The sequence below is a fragment of the Calypte anna genome, chromosome Z (genome assembly GCF_003957555.1).
Source record: "Calypte anna isolate BGI_N300 chromosome Z, bCalAnn1_v1.p, whole genome shotgun sequence".
NCBI lineage: Eukaryota > Metazoa > Chordata > Aves > Apodiformes > Trochilidae > Calypte > Calypte anna.
Window position 1 is genome coordinate 18,166,278 of NC_044274.1, and position 11,172 is coordinate 18,177,449.

An 11,172-nucleotide genomic window follows, 5' to 3' on the forward strand; every position below is an offset into this window, starting at 1 on the left:
GCCGCTGCTTCGAGGGAGAGAGGGGGTGGGAGGGGGAGGGGAGGGGGGTGTCTACTGCTGTCCCCGGGTGTAGCGGCCGCCTCGGCCCGGAGCCCGGGGACAAGTAAGAGGGGAGAGCTGAAAAATGGGCCTCGGGAGGGGTGGCGAAGGCAGACAGGCCTGCGAGCCCACCCCTCGGCCAGCTCCGCGCCCCTCTTCCTCCGCGCCCCACCGCGGGCCGAGCCATGCTCGCTGTCCCCCCGCTAAGCACTTGTTTGCTCGGCGAACGAGGAGGCAAGAGAGGTGTGGGAGGTCTAAGGGTGCACCGACCCCTAGGGGAACCTTGAGTCCAGGATCCCTGCGGGAGCAGACACAGGTTTTGAACCCGGCCTTTCATTTGCGGCGCAGCGGTACGGCCTCTTTTGCTATTAATTGTTAATGTCGTCTGCCATTAGAGGGCACTAAGCAACCCTGCATTAAAGCTGCTCCGGCTAGCGAGGAGGGAGAGGCGGGAGGGGAGTGGGGGGGAGGGGGGTGGAAGCGGGAGAGAGAGAGAGTGGCACAAATTTGGGGAAAGATTGAAAAGGATGTGGAGTCTCGGAGCTTCTGAAGTGTTCAAAATGCCCCGGCGCTGCTCAGGACGATAATCATAATAATAATAAAAAAAAAAAAAAAAAAAAAATGCAGCGAGGTCAATCATTTACCAGTCTGCTTCTTAATGCGTGTGACCGCAGGTGGTACCGAGGGACATTGTGATTCATGCCCACTTTCAAAGCAGGACCAGGCCCCGGTCTGAGGCACCCAAACAACTGTCTTCTAATATTAGCACGGCTGTATTTCTGGATCTATTATAGTCTGTCCAGACAGATCCCATTGTAATGGGATCTTTTATTAAAAGATTAGCACTATCTCCTGCAGTTGGTGGAAAAAAATCTGTTATCACTGAGTTATTTGCAGTTGTGGGGAGGGAGCGGGCGGTGGGGGGAGCCGGAGGGCGGGAGCGCGGAGGAGGGGTGTGGGGAGGGCCGGGCGGAGGGCGCGGGCAGCCGCGGCGCACCGGCCCCTGACCCGGCACTGTCCGGGCATTCCTGTCTGCATACTTCGCAGTCTGTTGTGCTTTGGTGGCTCAGAAAAGCGAAAGAATCGAAATTAAAAAGGCAGCTTTTGAATAAACAATACCATTTTCCGTTAAGTAATCGTTTTGTATAAAAGGAAATATCGCCTACTCAGTTTCATTCAGCGGTGCCAAAAAATGTTATAAATGAGAGACCGCCAACTTTTCTAAGGGGCGAATAATGCCAGACTGTGCTTAATAAACTAGTGCCCTAGAAGTTCATTATCGATGTTGCAATCTTTTCTGATTCTGAAAGGAGACCGCCTACGTCGCCCCCATTCCTGTCTCGTCCTCCCGGGCTCCCAGTGAAAAGGCTGTCACTTGAGTACAGCCCTGGGTATTAAACTTTTATTTGGCTCTTTTTACTTTTTTTTTTTTTTTTTTTTTTTTTTTTTTTTTTTTTTTTTAAAGAAGGAAAAGAAAAAAGAAAAAGGGGGAAAAAAAAAGGTTTGGGGTTGGTCGGTAGGTTGGTTCGTGGTTTGGGTTTTCTTTTTGGGGCGAATCCCGCAGAGCGAGCTGCGACCCCGCCAGCCCGTCGGAGGTGCGGGGACTGGGACTCATTATTAGCAGCCGCTTCGCCCACCCGGGGACGTCAGCGCCCCCCCCGCGCACCCGGCCGCGCCGTCGGGAACGACGCCGACAAGTGGCGCCCCCCGGGCAGCCGCGACCCCTGCGGGTCTCTGTCCCCCAGGGCGCTGGCGGCTCCGCGGGCGTGAAGGTCGGGGCTTGAGCTGCCTCCCGGGGCTTGCGCTGCGCCAAAGGCTCCGGGCGTCTCCGCCGCGCAGGGACTATCGCGGGGCTGCGCGAGTGCGCGCCTGTGAGTGTGTGTGTGTGTGTGTGTGTGTGTGTGCGCGCGCCCGCGCGTGTGTGTGTGTGTGTGTGTGTGTGTGTGTGTATGTGTGTGTGAGTATGTGTGTGTGTGTGCGTGCACCTAGAGCAGATCATTGGAGAGGGTTTCCAGAAGGTGGAAAATGTCACCTGATTCACACTGAACTTTTTAAATCTCCCCACCCCCGAACAGACACACACACATTAGGAGACCGCCCACCGCAGACAGCTAAGACCCCCGTATAGATTTAAAGAGAGACTGCATTCAGAGCCTGACGTTCATTCAATAGAGCGATCATAAGCAGGCTGGCTAGAGCTCGCTCCCTCTCCCTACTCCCCCTCACGCTGTTTCAGTGTCGCTCGCACTCCCTGCTACACTGAGGATGTTAAATCAGAGAATCCACCCGGGCATGCTCTTACTCCTGGTGTTTCTGTTCCACTTCATGGAAGATCACACAGTGCAGGGTAAGACCGGATTGTTTATTCGCAGAAATGTTTCTTTATTACTACTATTGTTTTCTGTCTTTCGGGAACGGTTTAGTTTGCTTGCGGTGTTAAGCGCCTCTCTCCAAGGTCCAACACGACAGAAGTTAACTGTGAGCATGGGATTGCTTTGGACCGAGGTGAGGAGGTGTCATTTAGAGTCCTTTTTGATCAGATCTTCGCACTGCTCTGCATAGGCAGAGGACAGATTCAATGTTTCTTGATATTTTTGTTATTATGCAGCATGAATGAAGTGCAGCATCCCGAGGGAACTTTTCTAGTCTCAGCACTCGAATAAGTGCTCAAAGTTTGTTGGTAATTTAGCTCAGATTTATATTTCTCCTGTCTGACGGAAGGAGGGGTGGTGATGGGGAGCCCCACAATTGCAAATGAAATTTTTAGAAACCAGTAAGTGGTCATTTTTCGTGGGATTTTCTCCATACCACTCTTCCACTCTCTCTCTCTCTCTCTCTCTCTCTTTTTTTTTTTTTTTTTTTTTTTTTTTTTTTTTTTTTGTGTGTGTGCGCGCTTGTGTGTGTGTGAATAAATATTGCTGCTGTAAAATCTTCTGCACTGAAGAGTATGTTTAAGTAGCTTGTTGTGGATATTTTTTTTTCCATGCGAACAAAACAAACCCGAACCTGATATTGACAACTCTTAAGAGCCCTCTTTCGACACAGGGGAATATTGATTTTTAGTTTGGGGACTTTTTTCCCTTATCGTGACTGTGTTTCAATTACTAACTGGATGTCTTACCATTTCTGCTTTTATAATGTTTTTCCTTTTATTTTCTTCCTCCCTCACTACTGAGCTAGAGCGTAAATTAATCTTATGTAGGCAACTGTAAGACACAGAGCTTTATTTTTTTAGGGCGTTGTTTGTTCAATGATTTTTAGCGGGAGGGTAGTCTTCCCCCGCGCCCAGCGGCATCTCTACTTGGCTGATCCTGACCTCTCTCTGCGGTACATTCCCATTAGAGTAAGGAGGCAGGATCGAGCCCTTGGCTGGATTAGCACCGGAATCAGTTGGTACTGAGTTGCTGGAGAAGTCACATTGGTTATTCACGAGAGACTCATCCCAACCAAAACTCTCCACCTAAAAAAGGGGGAGTTGCTTGGACTAATGTTCTTGGCTTGATTCCACAAATAACAGGGATACTAGTGGAAAAAAAACCACAAAACAAAACAAAGCAAAAAACCAAAACACAAGAAAAAATTTAAAAACAACAACAAAAAAAAAAAAACAACACACCGATAAAACCTACTCTATCCGGTTTAAGGACAGTGTACTTTCCTCCGAAATGCTGGCGGGAGAGACGGCACCTATAACTTTTCCAGCTTGATCGATTTTTAAACTCAGTAGAGACCTCCTATTTAATGTGCCCTTGTATTTTTTGTACTTTGGTCACTTTATTGAAGCTCTGCTCACTTATTTTAGTGAAGGAAAGACATTGTTAATAGAAGCAGCAAAACGTGGAGATTTCGAAAGACTTCGCTAACAGCAAATGTTCCCAATTCATGCAGATTGCAAAATGGGCTGGGTCTGAAACTCTGTGCGGCACTAAAACAATGCTGCTGTGCAGCCGCCGTGAGGAGAGGGCAGGGGGAGGAGAGAATTTGCAAGCGCGATTTTCTTTTTATTCCCTTTTAAATGCACATCCTTTTCAAGTCTCTGTCACGTGCCGGTAGTGCTCCTTCTGCTCTACATATGGAATAAATACCTCCGAAAACTGCCTCGTCCTGATTTTATCGGATTTTTTTTTTGTTTGTTTGTTTTTTGGTTTGTTTTTTTTTTTCCTGTCTGGGTTTTTGTTTTTCTGTTTGCTCTTTTGGGGGGGGTTGGTAGTTATTTTTGTTTATGTGTGGTTTGGTGTGGTTTTTTTGTTGTTTCGGGCTTTTTGTTTGTTGGGTGGTTTTTTGTTGTTTGGTTGTGGGGTAGGTTGTTTTTTTGTTGGTTTTTTTTTTCTTTTTTTTCTTTGATAGGTTTGGTTTGTTTTTTAAACTGCTCTCCCAAATGGGCCAGAGTAGCTGCGAGTTATGAAATGGGATAAATAAAGTAAACAGTCTAGTAAAAGTCATTGCAAGGCGCACGTGTTGTGTCTGGGTCACTGGTGAGTGCCACTGATCCGACTGGGTGTCTCCCCCCGCCCCTGTCCCCGTCCCTCCCTCCTTTCTCCCGCAGCTGGGAACTGCTGGCTCCGGCAGGCGCGGAACGGCCGCTGCCAGGTCCTCTACAAAACCGACCTCAGCAAGGAGGAGTGCTGCAAGACCGGCCGCCTGACAACTTCATGGACGGAGGAGGACGTCAACGACAACACGCTCTTTAAGTGGATGATTTTTAATGGGGGAGCCCCAAACTGCATCCCGTGCAAAGGTGAGGGGGGGTGCTGGCGACCCGCTCTCTGCTGAGGATCTGTTCAGGCAGAGACCGGGGTGGGCGGAGGAGCGAGGAAGGAGCTAGGGGTTGAGGGGGGGGGGGGGGGTGTTGGGAGGAGACGGCAGAGCGGTCCTCTCACTTCCTTCCTCAGTGGGCTCTTGAGGGGTGTCTTTCACCAGCCCCGCCATCAGCGAAGGGACTCCTATATATGCTCGGCCGTCGCCCACATAACGGGGAGGATGGGAGGAAACTTCGCTCCTCCTGCCCTCAACAGCTGGGGGAATTTCCCGCGAGTGTTGTTCCCTTCAGACTTAGAAAGGTGTTTTCTCTCTGCACTTTGGGTCACCGTGTGGTTTTATTCTTCTAGCAGTTTTGACACCAGGTGTGTTCTATATGCTTGGAACTAACGTGGTGCCTCTTTCCTTCCATAAGAAACGTGCGAGAATGTGGACTGTGGACCCGGGAAGAAATGTAAAATGAACAAGAAGAACAAACCTCGGTGTGTTTGTGCTCCGGATTGCTCTAATATCACTTGGAAGGGCCCCGTGTGTGGCTTAGATGGGAAAACCTACAGGAACGAGTGTGCTCTTCTCAAAGCCAGATGTAAAGAACAGCCCGAACTTGAAGTCCAGTATCAGGGCAAATGCAAAAGTAGGTTTGCAAATCTAATCTGTTGTCCCTCAAATTCCAAGGGGTGTGTGTCTGAGTGTAGGGAGGAGCTCCCACAGGAACCAGAGCGGTGTTCCAAATGCTGCAAATTAGTAACTAAACCACACTCAACACACAAAGATGTAAAACCACACTCAACACACAAAGATGTAGCTGCATGGCGAGTTTCCCACAGTCTAGCAGCTCTTGTGTCCACCAGCTACTGGGAGAGGGGAAGGTTTCCTCCAACAGCCTGAGATACAACAGATACTGAGTGCTGTTGATCATTTGTTTCATTGTGTCATCTATTCACTCCTCCCTGGGGCTCTGGGATCTCCAATAATCACTGTGTGCTTCTGTTGTTTTTCTTCAGAGACCTGTAGGGATGTGTTATGCCCAGGCAGCTCCACGTGTGTGGTTGACCAAACTAACAATGCCTACTGCGTGACATGCAATCGAATTTGCCCAGAGCCTACATCTCCTGAACAATATCTCTGTGGGAATGATGGCATAACTTACGCCAGTGCCTGCCACCTGAGGAAAGCTACCTGTCTGCTGGGCAGATCCATTGGATTAGCCTACGAAGGAAAATGCATCAGTAAGTATCTCAGTAGGAAGGGTAGACCTTCCTTGATCAGATGTTGCAGAGTATGGTGTGTGCAATTGGATGGATGTAGGGAGGGTTGGAAAGGAGGAGAGACTTCCAGCAGCCTGGCTTAGCACTCCCCTCTAGGAAAAAGACAAGGGTGAGCAAGGGTGAGCTTTGCCCCAGAAAAGATTGCAGCAGGGGTGAGGGAATAGAAGACCTGATCCTGCTTTTTTGTGCTATCACCGTGGGTGATGACATTAGTATCCAAGGGAGAAGTAGCCACCATAAAATAGATGATGACATTGTAGCAGTATAACAAGGTCTCCATATTCAGTGGATCTGGATTCCTGGAAGCAATTGTCTTCAAGTGGTCTTGGCAAAGCTTTCCTTAACTTAATTGGAAACATCTGATCACTTTTTCCTCTGCAGAAATATTGCAGAATTTGGAGACAGTTGGTAGGTAAGGATAGGAAAATAATCTCTGTGCATCCTGACATTTTGTATTGTGATTTCCAGAAAGGACTGATGGTGAAGCCTGTTAAAAGGAAGCACCCTCAGGGCAGCCTCTTCCCCCCAGAACTATTGGGGGAGTCTGGGGGAGAATCTGCTTTCAGTTGGCATATGTTGAAGTGAATTCCCTTTCCAGTCTTGTAGACAACTACTCTGTGTGGGTTAGTTTAAAAATAATTGATTTAGAAATGCTGAATGTGTTGGCAAATTCTGCACTTACCGCTAATTTGAGGAACTGAATTTCCACTGACATTAAATGGAGCAGGAAGGTCATGTACAATAGTCAGATGTAATTCTGTATTCCCAGGGCCAAGCTCTGCTGGCACATCTGTCTTCCCTCCCCCAGATATAGACAGGCAATGGTGTCCAAGGGACTACTTGCTTGAGCAAAATCAGCAAGTATCATCACATCCACTGTGTCTAAGCTTTGTCTGTTCACAGTTCACAGGGGAAAGGGAGTTTGGGGTTGTTTGTTGTTGCTTTTCTCTTTTCTTTGTCTTTTCACTTACCTCTACTCTTCTGTATGTATTTTTAGAAGCCAAATCCTGTGAAGACATTCAGTGCAGTGCTGGGAAGAAATGCTTGTGGGATTTTAAGGTTGGCAGAGGTCGGTGCGCTCTCTGCGATGAGCTATGCCCTGAAAGCAAGTCAGACGAGGCAGTCTGTGCCAGTGATAACACAACTTACCCGAGTGAGTGTGCCATGAAAGAGGCAGCTTGTTCCATGGGTGTGCTTCTAGAAGTAAAGCACTCTGGATCTTGCAACTGTAAGTGAGATTTTTAGCTCTGCAGACACTTAAGGCTTCTGAAGGCAATCACTAGGTAATGAAGACTTGCATCTTTAAACATAAAGAAAGCTTGATTTAGAGGTTCGAGATACTGTAAATGTGCCATATAAGTATGTCTGTATCACGCACACACTTTGGTTACGGATAAAATGCAATAGTTCTCCAACAGCCAGATGGCCTTCAAGTTGGAGTTTTGGGGATATTCTGAGGACAATTCATTTTGTCAGAAAAAGGTTGTCCTAGGACTGTAACTGTAGCATTTTTTTTTTCCTACTTTGTCTGCTCTCGTGTGCTTCGCTGATTGCTTTATTAACACCTGGATTAACTCATAATTTCGTCCAAAAGAACAAGCTTAATGGTAGCACATGGGCACCTGGTTTAGCACAGTTGCCTCTACTAACTCTGAATGAAGGACACACAAGAGCGATTTGTATTTGATTTCAGGAATCTGCCAATAAAACCTGAGCCATTGATTCTCCAGACCTTTCTGCAGTTATGACTTCATAGGTTATGTATAAAACCCCCTTATTCCATAACAGCAGATGCCAAAGAGCATCTCACTACAAGTCGCATAAAATGCAACGCTGTATTATGGCTGTTCAGAGGGCTTTGAAAACATGCACTGAGCTGCTTCTGCGCTGTTGTTGTCCTTATTTAAACAACAGCTCCCCTGTATTCCCCTATTTAGCCATTAATGAAGACCCAGAGGATGAAGAGGAAGATGAAGACCAGGACTACAGCTTTCCTATATCTTCCATTCTAGAGTGGTAAAAACCTCCATCACTATTGGAACAGCCATTGGGCACAAAATCAATGTCCGTACTGTAAATAAGTGTATGCTTATTTATTTTGGGGAGAAAAAAAAAAAGTATACATATAGTTGAGTCTGGTAGACATTTATTTATACTGTGTCATGTTTTATAATTTATACATAAAATGTCTGGTTGACTGTACACCTTGTTTTTTTGAAGAAATTTATTCGTTACGGGAAGAGCAGTGTTATTTATTGTGAGGTCTCTGCTTGTAAAGTAAAGCTTTTCTTTTTTCTTGTGAACTATACAAGTCCATTCCTTAGAGCTTACCCACATGATCTTACGTCTCTGTTTTACTGATCTTAACTCTTTTTCACTTTAACAATCTTGCATGTCAGTTTCTGTTATGCTTATTTATTGGATTTTCATTCTTGCTGGCTCTATACATAAAAGATCCCTCCAGTTTTTGTTTACAAGGAATCTTGACTGACCAAAAGGTGGTTGTATCTGAAAAGTATACTTCCAGGGTGCAGTGAGGCGATCTTTAAGGAAACTTCTTCCACTTCACTTTTATCTACTTCTGATCACATCATGTAGTGAAGTGATCTCCATGTGCTGAGCATATACAGTGTACTTTACGAATTCCAGACCCAAAGTAATTGGATTATGAAGGTTTTTAATAGCTACAGAGCTACCTGTAATAAGAATAAAGGTTTTATTTTATTTTTATTGTTTTACTTTTTGTGACATGCATGTTTTATCAGGTGTTTCCTTTAAGATGGTCTTGCAGTACCACTTTCAAAGTTTTCCCAATCAGTGTGTCACTAAAAATTATATCAAAGCTTTATTAGTTCAAGTTTCTTGCTTTTCACAGTACTTTTTTCCTGATGCAATTTTATATTTCCAAACATGGCGAGTTAAATATAAATTCATTTAAATATATAGTTTTGTACTTTTTTACCATGTAAATGTGCAATGTATATAAAAGTTATAATGTGTATTTGTAAATAAATGATGAGTGAAAAAATAAAAACCAGAATTTTCCCTAGAGGCAGTCCTCAGCTTTTGGTTCTAAAGCATCTTGGTTCTCTGATGCAGAGAAGCCATACTGGTGGTTAGAAGAGTGGAGGCTCGTGCATGGCAGGAAAACATGCTGTTTTAGGCCAAAGCTTTCAGATGACATTGATTCAAAAAGCCCTTTTTTTTCCAGACAGAAGCAATGTTTCCAGTAAAGTGGTATTAATTAATTTTAAATCCATGTACAGTGATGGAGGAGAAGAGACTTGGCCTTCCTGTTTCCTTATCCAACCTCTAAATAAAAAGTCTGTCATTTCTTGAATGTCTTAAAGTGCTGTATCTCTAAAAGGTTTTGAATATGCCTTTGAATGTTTGTTAAACTTCAGATCCAGTGACTGGGGTCACAGTTGTATCGACATTTAGATGACTAATAGAAAAAGTAAAACATGGCTTACTTGCTCATATTCAAGATGTATCAACAATTTATACGAAAGGCAATAAAACCTGCTCCCAGCAAGCCATCAAAGAGCACATCACTGGGAAATTATTTTCTCCCAAGAAGAAGGTTAATTCAGAAGTTCTTGATGACCCAATATTTAGACTGGTCATACTTTTAAGAATGGATACTAGTACAGGGAACAGAAGAAAAGTAACAGTTGTAAGCAAAGCTGGGACCAAAATCCTGTTTTATTGTACCTGGGTTCTCCCGGATAAAGTCCCACTTATCAAAATTTGTCTGTCATACTGTATAAAACTTAAAAGCATACCAAAGTACCTTATTCTACAGTGGTTTAAATACTGTGTTGAAATGAGGCCTCAGAGCAGTTGGTTTACCCACTTTGTTTAAATATAAATAGTATTTGAAGGTGTTCCTGCTATATTCTTCTGTAGCTTATTTACTATAAATTCTTAAATTGTTATGGATTGTTTGGTACTACTCAAAGGAAATATAATTTATTCATCTATGAATACTATAACTATGAATAAAAACTATAGGTGTGCATTTGTAATATTGTATTCAAAATAATAGCAAAAAACCCCAAACAAACAACCTGTCCTTCATCCTCCTATTGCTTCATTTAGACAAGCAGTCTCTTTGGAAGGAACTATCTAATAAGAGGCATAAGGTGAGCAGGATTTTGGTCTCCTGGGGGAACAGAACCCACAACAAAAGATAATATGGGCAGAAGAATAAACTAACTGGAAAATTTTTCAACTAATAAACACATGTCAATGGCATAGAGATAAAATGTTGAGTCTATGTGGAGAGTATTAGAGGTATTTTTACATTCAGACTGGTGCCAGATATTTCGTTTCCAGCAAAGCTACTTTAAAAGACTGGTTATAATTGTGAATATATTTACATGTCTTATTTACAGAGAGATTGTAGCAGAGCAGGATTTCTGGGTTTTCATTTTATGTTCTGCTGGTGATCACAAAGTATATTTAAGAAAATCACTGTCAACAAAATTCTAAAAAGCAACAAAAATGTTTAAAAGTTATATTTATGCATGTACATGTATGTGAAACAGCGACAAATAAAAACTATATCATCTTTTTGCTGATAGTTACCTAAAAGTACTGCTACTGCATTTCCCATTGCTACTGCTATTTCTATGCAACTTAAAACCTTGAAACATACCTTGCATCAATGAGTGCCTGTGGTGAACAGGTGAGGCATCTCCTGAAAGGCTTCACAAGGTAGGCATCTTCTGAGCATGCCTAACATACATCAACCTCCTCGTGAAGCTCAACACACCCAGAGACTTTCTCCCAGAAACAAGTCCAGAGGTTGTGGCAGGACAACAGCCAAAGTTTACATAATTCTGTGTTTGTAGATAAGACACTTGTTCATGAAGTGCGAGATGCAGGCTTGCTGTCAGTCTCATCCTGAGGAGATTTTTTCCACATCTCCCAACAGTGCATCCCTCACAAACCCAAGTTGAAGCTCAGGCTGGAGAACTGCCTGTCATGCTTGGTGAAGCCACACTTCTGTATTGGAGAGGAAGCAAGATTCACTGAGAGACAATAATTTGCAACCCTAATAGGTGTTCCTTTTGAAGAGGAAGCCCCTGTATTCTTGCCCCAG

The 11,172-nt window shown here is 44.3% G+C and overlaps 1 protein-coding gene across 2 annotated transcripts; it reads left to right on the forward strand.

Annotated features, from left to right (window-relative positions):
* Nucleotides 1-2,074: 2,074 nt before the first annotated feature.
* Nucleotides 2,075-9,401, forward strand: FST (follistatin). Of its 2 annotated transcripts, none has more exons than XM_008500140.2 (6): nt 2,075-2,386; nt 4,586-4,777; nt 5,213-5,431; nt 5,802-6,026; nt 7,063-7,293; nt 8,003-9,401. In XM_008500140.2, the coding sequence occupies exons 1-6, from the start codon at nt 2,305-2,307 to the stop codon at nt 8,083-8,085; spliced, it is 1,032 nt and encodes a 343-aa protein (XP_008498362.1). In that variant the 5' UTR covers nt 2,075-2,304; the 3' UTR covers nt 8,086-9,401. The 2 variants fall into 2 exon arrangements, with proteins under 2 accessions (XP_008498362.1, XP_030323548.1); XM_030467688.1 differs by having other exon boundaries at nt 7,063-7,218.
* Nucleotides 9,402-11,172: the final 1,771 nt, after the last annotated feature.